The sequence below is a fragment of the Chrysemys picta genome, chromosome 2, assembly GCF_011386835.1.
Source record: "Chrysemys picta bellii isolate R12L10 chromosome 2, ASM1138683v2, whole genome shotgun sequence".
Taxonomy (NCBI): Eukaryota; Metazoa; Chordata; order Testudines; family Emydidae; genus Chrysemys; species Chrysemys picta.
This window is the reverse complement of record NC_088792.1, coordinates 210494807-210520113: the sequence shown is the minus strand read 5'-3', so window position 1 is coordinate 210520113 and position 25307 is coordinate 210494807. Positions and strand designations below refer to the sequence as shown.

The 25307-nt window shown below is 38.6% G+C and overlaps 1 protein-coding gene across 6 annotated transcripts in view; it reads right to left on the bottom strand.

Annotated features, from left to right (window-relative positions):
* Window positions 1–25307, bottom strand: part of RBBP8 (RB binding protein 8, endonuclease) — a 72968-nt gene that overhangs the window by 16025 nt on the left and 31636 nt on the right. For all 6 annotated transcript variants that reach the window (XM_065582089.1, XM_065582088.1, XM_065582087.1 and 3 more), the window contains 12 exons: window positions 24647–24722; window positions 21636–21805; window positions 19378–19482; window positions 16385–16479; window positions 9494–9621; window positions 7439–8330; window positions 7213–7339; window positions 5857–5948; window positions 4779–4890; window positions 3726–3896; window positions 3228–3297; window positions 1182–1278 (listed from right to left, as the gene is read on the bottom strand). In XM_065582089.1, coding sequence (XP_065438161.1) covers window positions 1182–1278; window positions 3228–3297; window positions 3726–3896; window positions 4779–4890; window positions 5857–5948; window positions 7213–7339; window positions 7439–8330; window positions 9494–9621; window positions 16385–16479; window positions 19378–19482; window positions 21636–21805; window positions 24647–24722 — 2135 coding nt within the window. The remainder of the gene's footprint in view (window positions 1–1181; window positions 1279–3227; window positions 3298–3725; window positions 3897–4778; window positions 4891–5856; window positions 5949–7212; window positions 7340–7438; window positions 8331–9493; window positions 9622–16384; window positions 16480–19377; window positions 19483–21635; window positions 21806–24646; window positions 24723–25307) is intronic.

Here is a 25307-nt window from a genome sequence, read left to right as displayed (position 1 = left end):
CTTGGGGCAGAGTGGGGCTGGAAGTGTGGCGTTCCTCCTTGCCTCCCTTGGGGGCTGACCCTGCCACACGAACCCCTGAACATTCCTCTGTGCCCCGATGGGGGGCGGCACGCCCCACAGTTTGGGGACCACTGCCTTACATTATACTTTACATTACACTTTTTGCTTAGTCTAAAATGTTGGTGAGTTATACAACATTACACGTATAAGTTTTGGGGACTGCAGATATGAACCGGATATCACTAAGAGTCAGACCGCTGCTCTGACAGTCAATGTGCAAAACTATACTGTAACAGTTGGTACTGACAAATCATGTTATTTTCAAAATGACGACAAGCAGTTGCGGTGGGCTAATTTTTCAATCTGGTTTATAAAAGGTATCTGCAATTTTGACAGGCAAGTTTTGCACGCATTTGTACAGATACACGCATGTGCCGGTGCAATTTTATTTGAATACTTGTTCCTGTATATACATTCAGAAAGAAAAAACAAAACATGAAGAATATACCATGAAGTGCAGCTTAACATTACAATTCTATCTTGGAACCAATTCTGGATATCTCAGCTTTAGCAGAAGTAGTGCTATCACTCTCTTGCTGAGATACTGGTGGATCAACCATTCAGTGGTTCTCAAACTTTTGTATTGGTGACCCCTTTCACACAGCAAGCCTCCGAGTGTGACCCCCCCCCACCCCTTAGAAATTAAAAACACATCTTTTGTATTTAACATTATTATAAATGCTGGAAATGAAGTGGAGTTTGGGGCTGGAGACTGACAGCTTGCGACCCCCCAGTAATAACCTCGCAACGCCCTGAGGGGTCACAACCCCCAGTTTGAGAATCCCTGGGGTAGTTGATTTATTTTTGTTAATTGAGGCCTCATTGACAGGAGGATTTGCAATGCCTACTCCTTTTAGTAGATACAGGAAAAATAAATAAGTAAATGCCAATGCTATCATTCCAGGATGTTGTTTTATCTAATTATTTTCCATTATTACAGTACCTAATTTTTATTATGGATCTCTACCGTGGCCAACAGCATTAGTACAACTGACTTCTTTGCCACTTGATTTACCAGTACTCACGCTTCTATGTTTTTAATTTGAGAAGCATTTCAGGCCTCTGGTACCAAGCAAGTGAAAATAATGCAAGACTGACCAAAACTTAAGAGTTTTACTTACTATTTCACATTCCTTACAGGTATGGCCCAGCAATTTTCTTCTCTCTTCTCTCTTCCGAACAACCTCAACATGAGGAAAACCTAACACAGCATTTTTTCTGAAAAGCAAAAAGAAAAGTTACTAGGGGCATACTACTCCGCAATGCAGACTACAGGGTTTGTTAACTGCAGAGCGCACCAAAATTCTGCGCTCTAACTACCCCCATTCAACTCTTTCAAACAGGACTATGTTAATGCAAACCAGGCACCTTTTAGTTCACGTCAGTAGCATCCACATGGGGCAGTAGAGTGCAACATTCTGGTGCACTCTGATTTACCCTCCCATAGTCTGCCCTGTCGCACAGTGCAGACATAGCCTAGGTTTTCACTTGATAATGTATTTCTTTGGTAAGTTAAAGTGTTTATTAACCCAATGAAGCAGACAGCAGCAAGGAAATAATAGGATTTCACAGGGACAAGCTAACAGATTATCTGAAAAAATCTCAGCTTCCTGACAACTGGCATATAAAAAGCTATCTTTAACATCAGAATATAAAGGAATAATCTGTAGCCAAAAGAAGTTGCAGTGTTTTTTGTTTTGTTTTTGTTTTTAAAAGTAAGTTGTCTTACATGTATCTATGCTCCTCCGTGAAAGAGGAACTGCTGAACATCTCATCTCTACTTAAAAATCTTGAATTGTATTAACTTATCGCCTGCCCAACTTAAGGTTTTAGGGGTTTTTTTTAGTAAATGCTTCATGAGTGCCATGATGTTTCTACCTGTTTGTTCCAACTGTATGGGATTTTTCAACTTTGCATTTTCTTTTTAGCAAGACACAATGTCAGTCTCTTTCCTTTGCAAAGTTAAAACAGGCTGGGTATAGAATAGATGTGTGAGCCAGCCGGTAAATCGAGTGCTTAATGGTATTATGAAATGAAGACTAAGAGGTTATGATGAAAACAGGAGATGAATGGCAAAAGCACTAAGATATACAGTGGTCTGTTGAATGTTCCTTATTTAATGTCCACAGGAATTTCAAAAAGCTTGATACAAAACAAAAAGATTGAGACACTGAAAAAACCCTCACTTATAAGAAATCTGTATGTTCTTTGGCCTTCAAGAAGAATTGCATACAGAAGCTAGCCAGCGACTCCAGGAAGTAGAAATAGGAGCAGCCAAAGTAGGGACTTTTTTCCAGGTTTGGACATTCCACTCAGAACTGTAGGAAGTTCTCTGACTTTCTCTTAGGGTGACCAGACAGCAAGCATGAAAAATTGGGATGGGGGTGGGGAGTAATAGGAGCCTATACAAGAAAAAGACCCCAAAATTGGGACTGTCCCGATTTTATAGGGACAGTCCATCTGGTCACCCTGCTTTCTCTTCCTTGGGCAGATAGCCTGTTTACACCAACCCTACCCACCCTCCAGTCTCTTCACCACAGCTTCACTCCTTCCCTTCTCCCCTGCCCTGTCCCCCCTTGCTCTCCTTCCCTTTTCTTTCCATTTAGCTGATCCCTTCCTAAGTACCACTCCCCCACCACCAGTCATGGAACATACCTGATGTTTGCTACCATCACATTGTTTACTCTTTTTGTATGTTGTATCTCTTCCCCCACCCTGTGTCTGTCTTGTCCATTTAGATTGTGAACATTTTCGGGCAGGAACCATCTACTACTCTATATATTTATATAGTGCCTAGCATAATGGGGCCCCATTCTTAGCTGGCCCTTAGGCGCTACCATAATAAACATGATAATACATAACTTGAGCTACTATGTGTTTTGGAAAAATATCACAGATTACAGAAGCATGCTTTTAGTAAAAGAGTAACATTTCCTTCTCTTTATTAAAAAGTGACAAGCATTCCTCTCTTCCAATGTTCTGTCGTTTCTTTTTCCGATTCATCTTCCTTCTTTGTAATAATAACCAGAATTCATTTAGAGATTTTCCAGTTGTACACCTTCAGCTTCTTTGTATGGAATGATTTAGCAGTTTTATTTTATGAAAGGATAATGTCTCTTCAGAGGGGAAAACCCAATCCTCTTACATTAATAAAAATGTTGCATTACCTTTCATCACTTTTAAAATATGGCTCCACAAAAGCTTTCTGCTTGGTTTTATCTTGTTTATTCTCATGCTCTGTAAATAAATAAAAACATGCCATAAGTCTGTTAATGAACTGCCTAGGCAGAATGACCATAAAATGATTGAGCGAGATATACTGAATAAATTGCAACAGTGATAATTTTAAAAATTTAGCATTAAATTATTTTAGTTAACCATTATCTACCTGAACCAAAACCATATACAGATTTCTCAATTTTAATATTTCACAATTATCTATTTGTCCTCTAATGTGCTGAATGACAGTACTGAGATCAAGCTTCATGAAATACACAATCAGCTTTGAGGCAATAGATACAGTGCAGTAATTCTTATGGGGAAATTGGATTCGCTTAACATCGTTTCGCTTAAAGTAGCATTTTTCAGGAACATAACTACAACGTTAAGCGAGGAGTTACTGTATTAACACTATAATTAAAGGAAAAACCAAGTATACTACTTACTCGTTAGTTTGCTTGCTGATGAGACGTCCTCATTTTCTTCCTCTTCCTCAAGAGGATTTTCTTTTTCATCACATGCTGAAGGACTATCATCTTCTAGACAAGATTTATATTCTTCATATGATGTCCGATCAAACATTTCTGCTAAGCTGTCATTCATTTTTCTTTCTCCCTCTATAAAAAAGGTCAGAACAAACATCCAAATCAGTCTTTCAACAAAACATACGTTTTCGGTGGAACATTAATCAAAAGAACAGGGTTATACTGTACTTCCAGCTCTGTCACTGTCTCACTACAACAGCTTGGTCAACTCACTTAATTTTTGTGTGCCTTGTTCTTCATCTTTTGAATATGGATTATGCTTTCCTACTTCAGAAAGATACCTTGATTGATATAAGTGTATATATGCAAAGTGATTTCACAATAATAAATCCTCAACCTTAGCACTGCATGAATAGAGGTATTTTGTTGATAGCTACTATTGTGGAATTATCCAAACACAAATATCTGCTTTCTTTACTGGTGAATGACAATCCACCTCCATCCGTCTTAGGTATTTTAAATACAGTCAAATTGATTTACATATGACATGAAATAAATCACACACACACACACACACACACACACACACACACACACACACACACACACACACACACACACACAAATTGTATATATTTAGTATATTAAAATGAGATCTTTCTACAGATAAAGGAAGTTTGATAGGGTCAATAATGGGGTATTTTTTGTGTGTGATGACAGTACTTAAATATTTAACATGTTTATTTCAGGTTAGACTACAAGTACTATATGAGGTATATTTAATTTGTTTATAGAAGTGTAGAAAGGAAGCACAATCTCAGCCATAAACTATGAACCCTAGCCAAGTCTTTGCCCTCAATATAAAGTCTTCTATTGACTTCAACAGGAAATGGATTAAGCCATCACGATAAACCTGTAGTCTTTACTGCAATGCTACAGTAATGCTACAAAACAAACTATACTGTAACATCAGCCAATTTTCAATCAATTTATGAAGAGGAGAAAAATACATACTTGGACTGCTTTCTCCTTTCTGTTCTTGAGTTTTCATTTTTAATAGCATGCTTTCACTAACGTATGTATAGTCCATGTCAGTCTCTCCTCCTACTCTTGATTGAGAGCTTTCCTGAATAAATGAAGTATAATAATGGTAATCACACTTAAAAGTTACAACTAATTGACATATTTCAGTCTCATATCAGGTACCTGAAGTTCCTTTAAGATACAATTCAGACAAGTCTCCCAAAGAAATTTAACAAGTTCCCCACTACCAGAACTAAGAATCTACGAATAAGTTTTTCCACAGTTGTCTTCAGAGAGTAACATCTGCATGGCAGAGATACAGAAACTTGTTGCTAATACCAGGTTATACAACTGGATTTGAAATTGGGGTAATCTGGCGAACATCACTAGTCACTGAGATCACATTCTACAGGTACCTTCTGTAAAGTTTTATGAAAGGAAAATTTATTTATGGATATATAAAGCAATTCATCAAACTGTCAAATTTCATGGAAATAATTCCTGCAATTACATGAAGAATCAATACATTTGCAAACAAATTAACCTTTAAGACAAGCAAGAATGACAAAAACAATTACCATTCAGGAAAACATTCAACAAGGCCATGCTTCCTAACTGACTAAATGTCAGTGATCCAAATAAAGTTAATAAAGTCAAGTCTTGTAAGTCTCCAACTATTTACAATAGAGTTCACAGTGAACACTTACAAAAGACAAGTTGTGAAATTAAGAACGTTCTTTAATTTTTTTACAAAACATTTTAGTATTGACTGTTCCCTTTTCCACAGCTACCGGGAAAGCACTCAAAAGAATGTGGCACTATCTTTGTAATGGATAATGAAAAGCTTTGGGAGATAAATTGAGGATCTGCTTTGCAAAGTTTTGTTCTAAGAATAAGTAAAATGTATTTGTAATGTTTAAGCCTACTCTGGCATTTTTCAATTTTTTCTAAACCACGTTTTAGATATGCAGCTTATTATCAAATTAGCCTAATTTACTCTTTTTAAAAAAAAGTTAAGTTTATTATTTATTTTATGGGATATGAGGGTGTGACTCAAATTTCTGCTTACCTTGGTGTCAATAACCGTAATATCCATTTTGTACTGGGAAAGGTCTGCTCCTGGATCTATACTCCACTGCATATTTTCTAACGATGGTTTATCTTAGAGGTGGGGATACAGGAAGCAAGAGAGAAAAGACAAATCAGAATCAAACTACTGACATATAATGCCAACCTTAGGTGTATTTCCTTTTTAGCTATTCATTCTTCTTTTAGGCTTGATTTTTCTCATAACAAGATTGAAATAGTGTAGAGTAAGTACACTAATTTGATATAATTTAGTTCAGATATAATTTAGTTTGGCTATTTTAAAATAATCCTTTAGATTCTTCTGTACATTCACTATATACACTGTTACTGTAACGATGCACTCTCTCTTTTGTATAGTACATATAAATATGGTGGTCTTAAATAATATTACAATAAAAAGTTTCACGTGGTCTGTCAGCTCATCCTATCTATTCAATACTGATGATGACCATAAAAGTAAAGATACTACTAAACAAATAGCTACACTGGTGGTCTGAGTTCTTTTGTTTCAGAGTTGGCTCCAAAAGAATGCTGCTGAATGAAGAGTTATTCAGACATTCTAATTAGAAAAGTGAAAATATATAATATAATTCCTGCAAATAGGGGTATTTGGTAGTAATGCTCTCCATTACTAAAGAACAGGACTTTCTTAGAAATTAAATTAAATTAATGGAGATATCTTATCTCCTAGAACTGGAAGGGACCTTGAAAGGTCATCGAGTCCAGCCCCCTGCCTTCACTAGCAGGACCAAGTACTGATTTTGCCCCAGATCCCTAAGTGGCCCCCTCAAGGACTGAACTCACAACCCTGGGTTTAGCAGGCCAATGCTCAAACCACTGAGCTGAATGCAAACAAACATTCAGACAGACTTATAGCCAGCTATCATTAATTTTAAATGTCTATCTATATATGAGAAAGTTGATGTACAATAAAACATCAAACTTATTTTGTTTCAACATCTTATTCATATACTGCAGCAAAGTGCTATGTGCAGTTACAACGTAAAGTAAGCTAGATAAAAAAAAAAATTATCTTTCCTGCCCTTAACAATCTAAAGCCAGGAACAAATACTGTCTAGTGAACACAGAATGACAGGGGACATTATTGATGAAAGCTTCATGAAACAGGTATGTTTTTAAAAAATGATTTGAGGCAAATGAGGATGGGGATAGTTAATGTAGAGGAAATTCTAGGAATAAGAGGTGGCATATCAAAGGATATGAAGTTAGGAGCAGGATTAGAGGAAGAGAACAACAATAGGAGCACAAGAACGAAAATGTGAACATTCCACTCCTTTAAACTATAGGCATGGGCTGAAGAAAGAAAATAAGTTACCTTGTTCATTTTGCAGTGGTTTAGTTTTTGTTATTCTACAAGGGTTTGGTTGAAGCACAGATGCCAGCTCACATTCTCCATGTCCTGTCCTGGTTTTCTTTCTAATTGGGTCATGGCCACTGGCAACCTAACAATATACTACAATTTTAACGTTTCTCAGGCTTTAAACACAACATTTGGAAAGGAAAAACATAAAATACACATTTCCCTCAGAGAAGCAACATACCTTCATGTCATCAAAAAGTAGTTCCGTCTCCACTGTGTTTGGCAATGATGGGATTTTGAAAGCAGAGATTTCTTCTTTTATTTGCATCAAAGGTTTTTTATCTGGGCATGTTTTGCCACATGACTGGAGAATCATCTCCTGTACATAGGGATGTTCTTGTGACTCTTTTCCTGACAAATAGTTTCCATTGTTGGTATTTTGGATGGATGAAGAACCCTTTGGAACGGGCTTTACCAGCTGTGAAAAAACATCATGCAGTGTCACCTGTCTTAGTCTATTTTTACAGATCTCATCACTTCTTGAGCTTTTTTCTTGACAGCAAATAGCAGAAAAACGATCAGACAGGTCCAGAGGCTTATCAATTATATGATCTCCATTAACAGGTTGAATGTCTGCTCGAAAAGGGAAAGAGTTTTCTTTGTTGAAAGATGTTTTTTCACAGCTAGTCACACGCTCATCTTCTGTTTTTTTTCTTTTAGCACACCTGTCTGCCACTTGTTTGTGGGGTGCAAGGAGGAAGTCATTCTTGATCATCTCTTTACCTGAGCAAGAGTTGCCCATACAAGTTATGGATTCATTTACATCCCTTTTCACAACCATCTGCCTACTGGCTGAGGCCTGGCTGATAACAGAGTTTACTTCAGTCCCAAGATTAAGTGGTGCAACAAGAGCAACATCTTCAGATTTTGATCTAATTTTGTGAGATCTAGAATTGAAAGTACTGTTGAAGGAGTCTTTTTTGGCATTGGACTTCAGTCCTGTTTCTAAAACAGAAGGGGAAAGACTTGAAGTCAGGCTGTTCTTCATGTTGTTAGATGCTCCAAAAACAGGAGAAGCTACCTGAGAATCCCAGTCTACATCTGGTAGAGTGTTCTGAGATGAATCTGAAAGTCTGAACATATTGAGAGATGAAAGACATTCCTTGTGCCACTGGGAAAAATGATTTTTTTAAAAATTCAGTCCCCTAAAATATGAGCATTATTCAGCAATTGTCAGGCAGCAACTGTACAAATTGAGGGGGAAATTATGTACACTTACCAGCATGTATTCTAGTAGCTGAACAGAAAATTAAAAAGTTGTAATGGCTTTAGTTTGTTAGTACAGTATTATCTACAATTTTAGTAGTTAGTACTAGTAAAGGGTTACTTCCCTGAAAGCTGTAATACAACACTATTCCTGGCTGTATTTCTTATTGGATAAAAAGGAAAGATGAGAAATGAACATTGTTTGTATGCATATGAGATCTGGTCAATGATCAGAGTTAAAACCAGAGGATCAAAACTAGGCAAAAACAGATCTGGTTTTCTGTTTCAATGTGACCCTGAGTCCTCCCCTGGGTTCTCTCAAATCTGGAAGAGGAGTCAACCTGACATAGAAATCTCTCCACCCAACAGGCCTTGGCTTTCAATCTATTCAAAGGATGGAAGGTGGAGGCGCTCTGGGAGAGAGGCCTATCTAGGTACTTATATGAACCATATTACTGTTTTAACTGATTGTTTCAACAGCATTAGACCTATAACCTCCTCAATAATGTCTGTGGGGCAGTCAATGGTTCCCTCTTGGGATCTTCAGGTGGCAGCCAGCTCACTTACAAAATGGGTCACTTCCACCCATGCCACCTTAGAGAAGAAATTAAGGGGAATGGCCCACATGCCTGTCTCTTTTCAGCAAAAGTGAATTCCTGGTGCCACTCAACTATCTTACCAGAGTCTGAGGTTGAAGGTGCCCCAGAAGGCACTACACAATAGCTAAGGAAATCTCAGAAGTGGGGATTCATTGCACTGGGATACTTCCCCCTCAAACATTTGATGTCATCTTGGTAAGAAAGAAGTAAAAATCAATGGTTTTGTAAATCTCTCCAAGTCATAAGGAATTTTGTTTGGTTTTAGAACACTGACCTGTTCGGGTCTATGAAGCCCACATAAAATGAAACTACTGGGTTTTGCAGAGTCGTAACTTTAAAGACAGACACCATATTCTATCAAAACTAAGATTTGATATAAGCCAGTTTACCGCTATTAATTTTTATTTGCTATAAATTAAAAAGAAACTCACCCCAAGTTGTCATTATTTCTTGATGATTCATGAGCTAGCTGTTTTCTGGAATCTTCCTGCTGTGGGCTCTGAGGCACCTGGGTCATCGGAATGTCACTTCTAAGAGCATTCAGTACACTCTGGGACTCCTTGAATGCCGTGAAAATAATGAATGAAATAATAGAAAAGAATTAAAAAATTATAAACATTAGACTTGAAAATTAGAACACCAAAAATCCCAAACTAAATAGTTCAATTTTGAAAGTCTTGAGAATAAGTAGCTGAAGTTTACCAGCCAGCTATTATACTACCGTAACAATCTGCTTTTAAATGAGCCCTAAAAAAAGCGCTTTAAAATTTTTTTCAAGACAGTTAGCTTCCATGTTTCATGCATGTAAACCAGTAAAGAACTCGTTTCATTTTGTACTCCTAAGAAAAACACAATTCTATACAGATTCTTTTACTATCCTCTCCATGGTGGAATCCAAGGGTACGCCTACACTTCAATGCAAGTCCAGGGTTAGTGGGACTTGAGTCGTGGACCCAGGACTTGAGCATCTACACTGATTGTCAACCCTAGGCCCAAAACCAGGGCTCTAGCATCCACACTGCAGTATGCAGATCCAAGTCTAACCAACCATATCCCAGACTTCCTAGCACTCCCCTGAAATGTAATTGCTCTAGCCCTTTCTTTGTGGTACAGCATAGGAAACATTGACTGTCCACCCTACACATTACAGGAAGTTTGAACAGCCCACCAACACATCCTGCCAAGCATTTATCTGCCAAGACCTCTCATTTTGGTCTGCATGCTCCCAGCAACCAAAGGCAGCAAGGCGCCATTTGAAGAATTTCTCTCACATGCACTTTTACTCCTGTTACAGGAAACAGGCAGAGGTTCCATGAGATGCTGGTGGACATTTCTGACCCACTGAAGGCACCTGACAGAGCTAATGATGGAGCAGGAGAACACAGACATGGCAGACTTGAACTGGCTGATGTTGCTCATGACACTTGGTATAGCTGCTGCTAACTTCTACACAGACTGACTTCTGGGAGCAGGGCCACAAGCACAAACTGCTGGGATCCCATTGTCTTGCAGATCTAGGATGACCAGCAGCAGGTCCAGAATTTTTGCATGAAGAAATCTCCATTTCTGGAGCTCTGTGAGCAACTTGCCCCGATTCTCCACCATATAGACACATGCATGAGGGCAGCCAGACTGGTCCAGAAACGAGTTGCTATAATCTGGAAGCTGGCTACCCCAGAATACTATATGTCTGTTGCCAACAAGTTTGGTGTTGGAAAGTCAACTGTGGATAAAGTGGTGGGAGAGGTTTCTGAGGCAATCGGGCATGCGATATACCCCACAGTGATGGGCATAAAAGATATTCTGGAAATAACTGCTGGCTTTGAGAGAATGGTGTTTTCAAGCTGTGCCGGGGCCACTGATGGGCTGCACGTGCTCATACTTTGCCCCCCTCAAAGGGTACTTCTCCGTTGTTATGCAAGCACTTGTGGACCACGGTGGCCAATTTATGAACATCAACATGAGCTGCATTGGAAAAAATCATGATGCCAGGGTTTTCTGCTGATGGGGAGCCTACATTCATGGACAGACTATGACACTATTCCCACCAAATGACATTGTCATAAATGGAGTTACTGTCATTCTTGGGGCCCCACATGTCCCTGTTGGCCTTGGCTTAACTGTACCCTGATATCAGAGGCCCTGGCAAAAGGTTTAATTACACTCTTAGCAGGTGCAGAATGGTTGTTGAATGTGCATTTGGCAGATAGAAATCCTATTGGGAGGTGTCTACAGACCCGTTTGGATTCCAATGTCATCAATGCTGTGCTCATGCTGTGGCTTGCTGTGTTCATCACAATTTTTGTGATGCCAAAGGTGAGCCATTTCCCCTTGAATGGACTCCTGAACTGGTATACTCAGCCAGAAAAGTGCACCTACCAAGGATGGATCTGGGTGCACATGGGCAACAGAAGTTAGGGATGCTTTGTGCTCCCACATTACAGACTTGCATGGGCCAATGAAGAGGGAGAATAGTCCCTTTATGAATATTCTTGTAGGGGGGAGTAAGGGAGAGGCGTTGATTGCCATGAAATGTACTTATGAATGACCTGAAAGCTTATTGAATGGAAGATGAGGGAAGGTTAATTCACTGATGTAAGGAAGTGACTGATGTATGTATTGATGTAACTAACTGTATTGAAAAATAGCACTTATACACCTCTACCTCGATGTAACGCGACCCGATATAACACGAATTCGGATAGAACGTGGTAAAGCAGTGCTCTGGGGGGGGGGGGGGGGGGGCGGGGCCGCGCACTCCGGTGGATCAAAGCAAGTTCAATATAACACGGTTTCACCTATAACACGGTAAGATTTTTTGGCTCCCGAGGACAGCGTTGTATCGAGGTAGAGGTGTATACCAATTCCCAATTATCTCTGATCATGTATTTATTTACCTTTTTTATTGAAACACACATTATATGATGTGATGCAGTGATAGCAAAGACATTTCTTACTAAAATAAAAAGCTTTATCAGGAAACATTTATTAGAAAAATACAACATTAACACATTGCCAGGCAGGGCACCACACCAAAACACCAGTAACAGAACCTTACAAACAAACAGTGAAACCATCTACAAGACAGAAACCCCCTACTGTTGCATGTCCCCCAGCTCCCCAATCTCCTTTCCCTTCCCACGTTTGCCAAGCGCTAGACACTGGGGAGGGCAGTAAAGGCATCCATGGGGGAGGATGTCAGTACAGAGGACTGACTGGGGCACTGTTGCCCTGCCCAGCCACTGATGGGGCCCTACTGCATGGGCCACCCAGTCATAGAGTTGTCCAAGCTGCTCCTGGCCTGCAGCACAGAGTACTGCAAAGGGGACTCAAGCCATGATGCGGGTGCAGCAGGAGCCAGTACTCATGCGGACATTAGTGACAGCAGCCATTCAAATAGTTCTTTCTGCTGAGTTCTGTCATCCTCCCTTAGCTGCTGTTCTTTTTTAGGAACTAGGAAGCAAATGTCAGCTCCTGTGCTGCAACCCTGTCCTCAAGCTGTACAGCCAGCCTGAACCTTTCTGCTTGCCTCTCGTCACGCCTTTCCTCTAGCCATAAGTCCCTCTCTCTTAGGTAACGGAGCTCCTTGTTGGCCTTGTCCAGAACTACAACTATAAGTTCATCACAGAAATGCTTCCTTTCTGAACGGTCCATGAAGGTACCCTGACACAGGCTTCTTCTGCGCTGTAGAAGTACTAGCCTGTAGAAGTTGAGGGGCCTGGAATAAGGCAAGACAGAGAGGGTTATTGTCTCAAATAGCTCAGTGCAGGAGCACAGAAAAAATCCTTACGGAATTTCAAGGATATAAAATGTTACTTTTAAAAACTGAATTTCAATATATTGTGAGGGGGACGCTTCAGCCCACAGAAGCTCCCTGGACACAGCCAGGTTAATCGCAGTGTAATAAGTACAGAGACAATGGCAAGTTAAAAATCGCAGCTGCTTTCTCCCCCTCCCGCAAGAATTGCAGAACAACTTGGGCTGTGGGAGGGCAACAGGGACGTTAGTGGCTGTTCTACAAAAGGTTGCTCTATCATTTCAGGCATTCCACATTTTGGAGGACATACCAGTTCTTGTGGTCCCCAACTGGCAAATAAGAGGTGTTACTGCAAGCTGCCCATGGGAAACCAGCAATGCCTGCCAATGAAATATGCAAAGTAGCGACTGAACAGCGCCTCTACGAGTGGAGTGGGATGGTCAGCTACCAAAATGGCTCTGGAAAATATGCCCTTCCCCAAAACATGACTACCTATCTGGAGTTCCTGCTATGGGAAAAGTTTGCAGCTATCAGCACCTGGGATTGGGTCAGAATTCATGAGGGAATCAACAAGATGCTGTGTAAGCATCCAAATGACTGAGCCTGTTATTACTGCATGAAAATACCCAGAACTCCACAGCCATTCCCACATCCCCGGCACATTTCTGGACCAAACTTAAAACCCCAGTTGTATTTGGGAGAAATGATTTAGCCACCTATGGACTGCATGAACTACATGTAACTGAAATGGACCAGATTTGTAAACGGAACACATTTTCATAATCCCCCCAGTTCACTGTTTCCAAGTGCCTCATTACACTGTTGAGTGGTTACAGAGCAGTGTACTTATGGGGATGGCAATGTAAAGTTGTTATTTTTAGCAAGAGGAATGTGCTATCAAAAATGTATGGCTTTCCAGAAACAACTCACGTTTAAATGTGTTTTTAACTGTTTGCATTTCATGGTCTTAATTTTGAATTCCATTTGGTGGTGAACACCGAGGCGCTGGCATACCATCTGCCATTAGTGGATACACACCGCTACCCAGGGCTAGCACTAACTTTTGCATTCATTCATAGAATAGAAATCGCTCCCATTTCTATATTAATAAACATTAAAATGGAGCTGGAAACTTACCAGGCTCCGTGGCAGGCCGTTCCTCTATGGGGCAAAAAAAACTTCTGAGTACAGCCCCGAGATGAGCTGCAGCTGCTCCTGTGGCAAAGCTTCCTCTGAACTGGTGTCAGCAGCAGTCACTTTGCTGACTTCATTTTGTTTCCATGCTGGACTCTGGGACACGCAGGTTGCCATCTTGGCTGACCAAGTCATCATGCACCACCATTGGCTCCATGCTCAACACAGCACATAGCATCTGATCAAACTCATCATAAAACAGGCATGACTGTTGGCGGGTTGCCTGACATGCAGCTCTTGTTGCTATTTTTTCTGGTACTCAGTCTTGAGTCACTTAATTCACTCTCTGCACTGATCACTGGTCCAGTAAATTTCCAACGCTGCCAGCTTCTTCGCTATTTGGTGTTATACGTGGTCATTCCTTGTACTCTTACTAAAATCCACTGTTTGGCTGGACTCACTGGAGAGATTAACCAAAATCTGCCTGTGCTCCCACAACCATGAAGCAGTGCATTTTGCGAAGGACTACTCCTGGTCAGCGTCCACTGCAAATGCAGAAGGTTCTCCAAAGTTGTGTTTGCAGTTCGGTGGTCAGAATAAAACAGAAGGGCTAAACGCCAACTTGCTGAGCTGCTGTACTAGAACAAGGGGGTTGCTCCTGTTTCCCTCAAGTCGATTTTCCTCTCTCTCAAAGAATGTCAGCCCAAGGGATTGTGGGATACTTTTTGCAGACTCTCAGGACCCAAGTCCAGGGGAGCCTGTGTTTATCCAGGTTTGAACCCTGGGTCTTGGCTTGACCCCTCCAAACTTGTGGGGTCCTAGGACCCTAGGTGCAAGCCCGAGTCCAAGAGATTTGTGTGCAGACAGAAGGGGGCATTAGGTAGAAGCCCGAGTATGGGCTTACACTACAGTATAGACATGCCTTCCAATAGTTCTTTAAGTGAACGTGACTAATGTCATACAGAACTACACAACATCTGCTCATTCTCCCTTCTCCCCTCCACCCCCACCCCACCCCAAAAAGAAGAATTGCATGTGCAGTGCACGGTTTTGGTAGGGTTTCGGTTTTTTTGTTTTGAAATGTATATGTTGCTATGTGTCTGTCAGAGTAGGGAAGATTGAAAACAGTGGAACAGAAGATGAGGTGGTTTGTGATTGTCCTTTGTTCCTGTGGGAGTTTGTTCCAATGTCTTGGAACAGCTCCCGAAAGTTCTGTCTCCATTACATATGAGTGTTACCCTTATGCTAGTGAGTGTAGAGATCTCTAGGATGATTTTTTCCGTTAAGCTCCTACTTGGTTTAAGAAGTAAAACAGAGAATTTCAATTGTTCCACTATAATTTATACAGTTACTACAATTAAAAAGTTTATTTATCAGAAAAGGTGAATTTATTGGCCAGATTGAGGCCACCTGTTCCACTCCCTTTGACTGCTCCAATGATGCAAGGCCAGAAATCTAACTGAACAGGTAGCTGAATTCTGGGGGTGCCATGAAGCCACCCTAGCCACCTTTATGCCAACAATTCCTCCTACTCCCCAAAGCACAAGTTTTGTGTGGGAAAAAGTATGCTGTACTCTGGTGATCCCAGGCAGTTGGGTCCTTTAGGGACTATTCTAGTGGCAGCTTCAAGTTACAATGAGGGCTGGGTTCAATCCCCAGACAGCCCTGAAGACCAGGGGAACTATAAATGCGACTTAGAACCACCCTTCCTCCAGTCCATCACCTCAGTTTCTGCACTGAGCACAGGCTAGCCAGATCTGTGGACTTAACTCATTGTTTTATTCAAATGAAGAGTTGTAAGTAGGGGGGAAATAATACATTTTATAAAGCTACTTAAAGCCTGTGGACAGGAAGCCTGTTCTTTTCTCTTTCTTGCTAGGCCATTACATCAGGAGTAAGCAAAAACAGAACAGTATTTAGAATACTGAGCCCTGGTCTACACTGGGGGTGGGGGAGGGGGAGTGGAGATCGATCTAAGTTATGTAACTTCAGCTATGTGAATAACGTAGCTGAAGTAGACGTACTTAGATCGACTTACCGTGGTGTCTTCACCACAGTGAGTCGACAGCTGCCACTCCCCCGTCGACTCTGCCTGCGCCTCTTGCGGCGCTGGAGTATAGGAGTCAACGGGAGAGGGCTCGGGGGTCCATTTCTCACGTCTAGATTAGACACGATAAATCAATCCCTCCTGAATCGATCGCTGCCCGCCGAGTAGTGTAGACATACCCTTAAAAAAATGTATTATTCAGAAGGCTTTTGCTTAAAGTGAAAATAGTCAAAAAATAATTACTTTTCTTCTTAGGGTGACTTTTACCTTCTTGGAGCTCAGCAGTTCCCCAACAAGGTCAGTTACATAGCTTGACAAACATCGCATTACACAATAACTGGCTTATAAGATTTATTTTTTGAGAAATACAGGAACATTACTTACAGATTCTTCTTGAACGAGTCCAATTGTTTCTGCAACAACTGCAGCCAAGTTAAAAGATGGCTTTGCAACAGGATAGCTTCCCATCCCTTGTTTATCTATGTGGATAGAAAAAGACATAATTAATACATTATACATACATGATAATTTTATTCTACTCTTACACAGAGACTGTGTAAATTGAGTCAGATTTAAAAAGAGTCCATAAATTGAAAACCACATCAAAGTGACAGAAGTGTGCTGAGCTGTTTGGGACATGGTCAATTTAGTGAAAACTTGGGATTCTTGTCTATACAGAAGGGAAGATAGTCCTTCTATTCATATGCAGTCCTCCAAAATCAAACTGTACAGAGACAATCTGAGCAGAAATTACCCTTTCAAGCTTCCCATCTACAGTATGAGTTCCATGATAGTGGCAAGTGGACTGGCGCAGTACGTATGTGTCAATGGTGACAGTGCACCAGAAAGTAAATGTAGAAGATGTAAACTTTTTAAAGTCTAACTTTTCTAACACTGCACGTACTATAAAACATTTCACACTCAGTGACTGGGAAGACTGAAGTAAAGCATGACATTCTACATTCTTTAGAATAAGAGGAACATTACCTACAGAGGCAGAGTACTATGCAAGGTTATTTCTGAGTTACTGCATTTTTAAGATGTACTTAAGATACCTAATTAATTCAGTCTTAATGATTACATCTATAAAATATAAACTGTAAAATTTCACTACAGGCTTAAGCACTAAATATATTTGATCTGATTTTAGTGGTTACGTAGACAGCAGAAAATAAGAATATTAAGATTCCAGTCAAACTAATGTGTTAAGAGTCATTGCCTTTGGCTAGCCTCAAAGACTATGCTTCACAAACTGTCACAGATTTTTTTTCCTGAAGTCTCTGCATATCTGGAAATGGCTACCTTTTCCAACACACTTCTATTCTGGTAGCCAGGCAGAACAAGTAGAGTGCTGAGCATAGCAGCAATATCCAAACAGACATAGAAGCACAGAGCAAATGGACCCAAAAGAATGGATTGGGTTCCCTTTGATTTCTTCATTGTCCCCAAAACCCCTCCTTGTCGAGCATAAAGGAAGAAAAATCCTGAGTGGGGAAAGCAGATGATACGCTATAATCATGCCTCTGTGACAAAAGCCCCCAAAACTCTACTCCCAGGTACCAAATTAAGTACTTTCATCTCAATTCAAGGGAAAATTGAGTTTAGGAAGTGGTGTTAGGAAAAGTACGTTGAAGTAATAATAGCACAGTTTTTATATGGTCATATACTGACTTTTTAAGGATGCTGGGATACATGATGATATCCTTTACACCTATACCAACCACAGTAATTTTAAATTTCTGCAGAAGACATAGCACCTGATAATACACTAATTGGCGGTAATCTTCAGTCTGCTCTTTAATTAACTAATTGAAAAAGATTTTAGAATTAGCTACATAAACTGTAAATTTAAATACCCATTTGCTAATGCAAATAGGTAACTGCAGGCCAAAGTGTGCAGCTACATGCACAAAATAGGTAGTGTAACATGCAATTATCTGCACCCGACCATGCCAATTAGGAACATGCAACTTGGCTATTTTGGAAAATTTGGCCCACAGTAACGCAGTTTTACCAGGCTTATTTAACATCAGATTTTTAAAAACTGATAATTAAATTTAATTATTATATTTCATTTCAGTATGATGTTATGCTACATAGTGCTCAAAACATTTTGTTATTTCACATTTTATTGGAAATTCTTCTTTTGAGTGAAGAATTTTTCCATTTTGAAAAGATTATCCAGAGTAAACTTACTGCCAATGAAACTCAGCATTTCAGGATGGCCCATTAATCTATGGGCAAATTACTCCAACTGGGTTAAAAGAAAGACCTTATTCTAACTGTCCTAACATATTTTAGAATATTTGCTTTCTCTAAAACATTTACTATCTGCTTCTAATGTAGAGGAATTTAAAATTCAAACTAAGATTATTGCTCTAGACAGTTAATTACTTTAAAAATAATCCCACATTGAAGGAAATCTACGCTGTCTGCTAAAAACAAACATGGCGGCAGACATGAGGGAATGATCTGCTCTAAAACAGGTGCCTGTTAGATCTGACAACTTAAATATTTTTAATGCCATATGGTTTTACATAATTTCTAATTATTTAACTGCATATATGGAATATGAAATGTTCACAATTTTGTAAAATTTTTACACAATGTATTCAATGCATTATATGAAACAGTGAACTGACTGTATGCATATTTCCATTCAATACTTTTAGTTTTTTCCCCTTAAAGTTATTCATCTAAGATTTAGATTAGGGAAATAAAGAAAGGCAAACTTGCCTTCTTACAGAGTTGTAGAACAGCTCAGTTCATTAAATCAGGGGGAAATAATGGGCTTTCAGGTGACAAACACTAAAGAGTCCTACAGGAATACTTTCTGAAACAGTGCTATCTCTAGTCATCTAATTAAATATTTCCCAGAAAAATCCAGAAAACTGAAATTTCTGGAAATTACAAGCTTGACATCTTGTTTCTAAAGTAAAGAACATGAAGTGGAGAAAAAAATAAAGCTACACCAACTCATGATTATGCCAAGAATACAGGAACAGAAACCAAGTTTAAACATTTGGAATCAAATGGGAGAAAGGATTTTAGTTATAACCTCTTGTACTGGAGACACTGCTGGATGACTATAAGAATAGTAAGATTTAGCACTTACAGTATTTTAATCTATTTTATAGACATTAAAAGACTTTCCCAAAATGACAATGGAACTCAGTGACAAGAATGGGAACTAGATCTCAGGAGTGTATGCCAGCTCACTGAGGAAATATCCACAGTAATTATGGGATTAAGATTACTCCTTTTTTCTGGCTCCCGAGCTCAAATTGAAAACTACAAATTGAATTTGAGTTACTGGTTACCCATAACTGCCTGTGTTTTTTCCCTTATGAAAAAATATGATTAAACCTAGTATTTACTTGCTATCGGGGACAGTTCTTGGTCACAGGTGTCTGCCACTAGTATTTCCTTTCCACAGTGCTTAGGAATTTGAGTGGATGACGACAATGGAACTTTTCCAAATGCTAGATAAAGGAATATAAATAAAAGTTAAATTGGATATGACCTGGCTTCATAATTATGAATAGGTACAGACTAGGGTTTCAATCCTGTAAACACTTGGGCACACACTTAACTTTAAGTATGTGAGCAGTCCCATTATCTTCACATGCTTAAAATTAAAGTGTTTCCATGATCAAGACTTGAAGGGAAAAAAAACAAACAAAAATAACAACAAAATAGAAGTTACATTTCTTGAGATGAAATTGTGCTCAAGAAAAGTACTTTTTAACATGAAAGCGTAAAATAAGCCAGCCAAATAACACTAAAGATATTCTGACATAATTATCATTTATGTTGATGCAACAAATCACAGTTATGTATGTAACACATTACAGTTAGACCCCATTTACTCAAAGCCTATGTTCTGTACACCTGCCAGCTGAAAGGGGAGGCAGTTGCTTAAAAATTTTCCTATTAGAGGGGATAATTTTCAGCTGTCCCACTAGCAGGTCAGTTAAGACAATGACGACTATAGTGAATAACTTCACTTTGGATTACAAGCATGACATTTTGTATGGTTATACACGGATACGTAGTTAACCTTTTCCAGCATGGTACCAACAGCCTGTAAGAATAGTTAATAAACTTTGTGATTAATATTTTCTATTTTTATTCCTGAAAAGAAAAGAACCTATTAAAAATGTATATTTATAACTATTCAGAGGCTTCTATATTTGCAGGATACATTCTTATTTCACAAGAAATAAATTAACATAGTATGAGCGTCTGGAATACAATATTCAAATCTACTAACATGCATCCTGTGTATCATTATAATATATGCAGGAAATCTTACTGCACCTAAAAATAGTTTGTATTGTTATTAAAGTAGCTTACATTTGTTAAGTGAATATCTTAGACCAAGTTTAGATTAATCCAAATGCCTGCAGTACTAATGGGTTTGCGTACAAGACAAATGTAAGCAGAATTCCTATAGCAGAAAAACATGTTTTGCAGTTGCTCTATTCAGGTGGCTGTTTTGTTAATTTTGATGCAACTTCTCTGCAATAACTGAACATGGCAGATTGGCTTTTCTTTTGTTCTCCACTAGGTGGTGCAACAAGTACACATATTGCAGAAAGTGCAATTCCAAACTTCAGGTAAGTGTTACTCCAAGAAACTAATTCAGGGATGCCTAGATGGTAGAGTGAAGTCCTGAATGGCTATTAACAAATATCTAACAATAAGTAACATCTGGTTTGTATAGTTGTTAACTGAGGGTACAGCTTTTACTAAATAAACTATTACTAGCAAGGCTGTGTGTGAAGGAAAGAATACAGCTAGACTTCCAAATTTATATGGTGAGGGTAATTAACATTGGCACAATTTACCCAGGGATATGATAGAATTTCCATCACTTGTCTTTAAATCAAGACTGGATGTCTTTCTAAAAGATATGCTATAGCTGAAACAGAAGTTATAGACTTGAGGCAGAAATTATTGGGTGATGTTCTTTGGCATGTGTTATGCAGAATGTCAGACTAGATCATCATAATGATCCCTTCTGGATTTAAAAAAAAAAAAAAAAAAAGAAGTCTATGAATTTATGATTCCTAGGCAGTTTTCAGAGTTGATTTGAGAAAAAAATAATCTTTTTGCTTACAAACTGAACAAGTTTGATTCTGAAGTCACTGAAACCCAAACATGTATCCCTATGAGGCCATTTTTTGCAATTACTTTTAAAATAAATTCCATTTAAAATGTAAATTAATTGATCTATTATAACAATGAGTACATTATCACATTTGTTAATTATCTGAACAAGATTTGGATTCAGCCCCTCAATTTCTTTTTATTATTTAGGAGTTCTAAAAAGGGTAAGATTCAGAAAAATCTATTGTCTGCCAAAATCATATACTAATATGGGAATTCAGAAACCTTGGGAGAGTAGGACACACATTAACCAATATGCTAGTGGTATGTTTAAAATCAAAAACTTTTTACCCTAGAGCACCGGCACAATTATTACAATACATAACCAATTCACTTTTTTTGAACTTGTATACAGAAAGCTTTTAAATCTTTTGAATTCAAAATAAATGTGGCTTTTGTTTTCTTTTCCCCTTTAAAATCTTGAAAAGCCACTATAGAAAAAGGTGACTAAAAACACTCTTACCATTAGTGCTTTCAGAATGCTCCAGATCTGTATGTGTTTGCTCTGTGTATCGGACATGCCTGTTCTCTTTCTTTCTTCGGATACGATTAACCACCGATAGTGAAAAAGATTGAACCGGTGAATCTGGAATGACCCCTTCCTCCAATTCCATTGCTTGTTGCTCTCTCCCCCTGAGGACAGAATTCAGAGCTAAAATAAAACCTAAAAACAGCAACATGAAGAGCTAAATCTTTAATTTTAAGAAATTTATGAAAATCAGCTTAAGAAAATGACAATCACAGATTCAAAATATATAGCCAAGAGCAACACGATATAGAATTAGTATTGTCATCATGACTCCAGACTATTAGAAGAGACAGACCTAACAAGAAATTCAGAAAGGCTAGATCATCCTGTGAACTTCATAAACTTTCATGCTTCAGGGCTTAAGTCAATCTCTTGCAGTAAGAACCATCAAGTACTTGTCACTTTTGATGACAAGATCCAGAAGAAGATGGACCACTGATCTGACCCATTATGGCAATTCCTATATTCCTCAAGAACAAAGAAAATAAGAGAGATGCTAACAGGCAAGTTTAAAGTTCCTTAATGTTACTAAAATTGCTCAGAGACAATCTTCCCTCAGATATGATTCCATGCTACGGTTTACTGACTGCCCTAGAGAGGCCTTTATTTAATTTGGTTTTAGAAGATTAAGATAACTCCTAAGAGAGCCCTATACCCCAAGCTGTGCCACCTTTTAGAGAAAGAAGTCACCTGAAACACGTTTAAAAATGCATAGATCAGTAAGCATGAAGTTCACTTGGCCCTATTTTGTGTGGTCTCAGAGCCTACTCACATGATGTGCAAAAACTGGTTTAATAAAGTGGTAAACCTTTTCTCCCAAGAAATCATATCTAGAAGTGGCAGGGATCACAGAGGGAAAGAACAAGCTCTAATTAGAGATCTCTGAACTAGATAAACAGAATGTTTTATCCTTTTTTGTCCTCTTACGGGAAGTACTTTTCACTGTCACATGGGAAAAGACAAAGAGTTAAGGAAATCAAACTCAGTCAGGCTGCCTTTGTCATTTTTCCTTAATGTTACTTCTCCTTTTGACCTCTCAAGAGAAACCAGAGACTGGAGACCACGTTCCTGTCTTTAGAAAGTAGGATGCGAGGACTTAGATCTAAAGGAAGAGGAGGAGGAAGTGTGGAGAAACTGCCAAACAAAATCCTCTTCAATGACTGAGGGAACTACCTAGCTATATAATAAAATAAAACAACAAAAGAAGAAATAAAATTCTGTATGTTTATAGTGCCTTTAAACTGGTGATTTCAAATACTTTACAAAGATAAATTATCACCACCCACAAAAACTGAGGCACAGATTAGTGAGTTGTGTAAAGTCACACAGCAAGTTTTGATCAAACCAACAGGAAAAAAAAAATGTTGTGGTTGCATTAAGGTAACTTCTAATGGCTTCGGTAAAAGAAGCTGGAAATACAATGAAAAAAATGTAGAAATCAGCTCAATCAACAAGAATGATTGAGCTACTTAGGCTTAATTAGTAAGACAAGTCTGAAGTGTCAACTCGGGTATATTTTTTACCTGCTAAGTTTGTTTCTTTGAACACTTCAAGGTGAGTACTTATGTGTGGGTTATGCTGCTTCTCTTCAAATAGGTGGTCACAGAAAATACCGAAACCTTAGAGCTATGCCACCTATCAAACAGACTTTGCTTGACTTGAAATTCTCCATATGAAATTCACTAAGTACTATCAAGAACCAGCAACGAAAGCAGTAATACTGGCTACATATTTTCTCAACTTTTATCCATTCAGTTATCCTGCAAACATGTACTAATTGCTGGACTCTCCATTCAATATTAGTAGGCTACTCAGTCTTGTACAAGATAACTGAGAAACTGAAATAGGATGTAAGAAATATATTTTTCTCCACCATTCTCCTGATCTATTTCAGATAGACTTCCAAAATAGTATAACATAAAACAGCCAGAGAAGAAGGGTCTAAAGTTCAGTTCAGTAACTGCTGAAAAGGCTCTCCAACATATAGAGTGTCCATAAAGATACACCAAATACATAATTCCTGAAATATGGAAAGACTCCCAGAAACCACCCAAAATACTTGAACATGGAAGTCTCTGATCTCTCTATCCAAGGATGGTAGAAAGACCTCTAGTAAAATAGGATTTGAACACACAATACAGTTTTCCTATAATCTAGACTGCCTTCCCCTATACCTTCATAAGTCTCTTTGGAAATAGTAATTTTAGACAGTTTTAGCCCTGCTAGGAGGACAACCAAGCAGTAAAGATCTAATTTCATTATATATGCTTGAAAAGGAGAAGACCTATTAGTTCCTCTAGTCTATGTTCCTGCCATCACAGGGCTGATCCCTAAAAGACCAGAACTGAACAAAATATTTCGAGTGCTTTTGCATCACAGCTACATGAAAGAAAACTAGCTCGCTCTCCCACAATGCAACATCATCTCTGTATTAAGTACAATATTACATGTGCCATCATATTACATTGGAGAATATGTAGGTCATTGGATTGCATTTATACTTGGGGTCTCTTGCAAAATGTACTGCTTTTCAGAGATTTCCCCCTCTCACTAAATATCTAATTTAAAAATCTCTTTTCTAAAATCTCATCCAGGCAAGAAAGAATAACCAGAGTATCTACACTGGTATAAGTGAATATGAATTTAAAATCCATATTCATAATGACCAAGATAATTTAAAATGACCACGGTCTCTTAAAGCTATCAATAAGTCCAATCACTTGGTTACAGAAATTCTTTCCCTCTGACACATACACACACACACAGTATAAAATAAGGGAAAATGCTGCATATTGAGATAGCAAGATATTTGTTTTTAGTTCTTTATTTAATTCCAAATGAAAGTGGACTTTCATTGGACAATTTATTAAGAGATCTGACTCAAGTTTGAGGAATTAAACAGACGTAATATTTTCTGAAATTAATGTTGAGAAAAAGGAACTTACTCCATCTGCTTCTGCAACTGCTGAAGCTGTTCAGATATCTTTTTATTTTCATCCTGTAAGTTGTTTTTTTCATTCACTGCAATATATAGTGAAACGTCAGCACACACACTAATCTTATGTTGCATTTGACTTTTGTTAGTTCCTCTAACATGACTAGGGAGTGAGAGATTATTACACAATTGTAAAACTGTAAGCTTCTACTCTTTTATTGACATTCAAAAACAGAAGTATTCAAGTGAGTCATTGTTGTAAATTAATTTTTTACAGCAAAGTTATTACAAATTACTGGATCACAATGTTAATTAGTTCCATGTAATTAGTAGTTACTTTAATTTTGGATGTAAGTTTTTTGCAGTCAAACTGAACAGCTCATTCTGGGTTCCCTGACATAATTGCCTAGACTGGGGACAGAGAGACTATGAAAACAACATAATCAAGGCTTACTTTTTGGTCCCCAAAGTAACCAGATCGTCTGAGAAACAATAACACATTACTATGCTATTGGAAGCTGTAATAGTAGAAATTAAAACTAGAAAGACTCATCACAATTCGCTGACTTACACCTCTGACCTCATCTCTTCCATCTCTCCTATTTCTGCCAATACCTCGCACTTAGAACACACGGAGTCTCATCTCCATGCCTCTTCCCATAATACCCCAT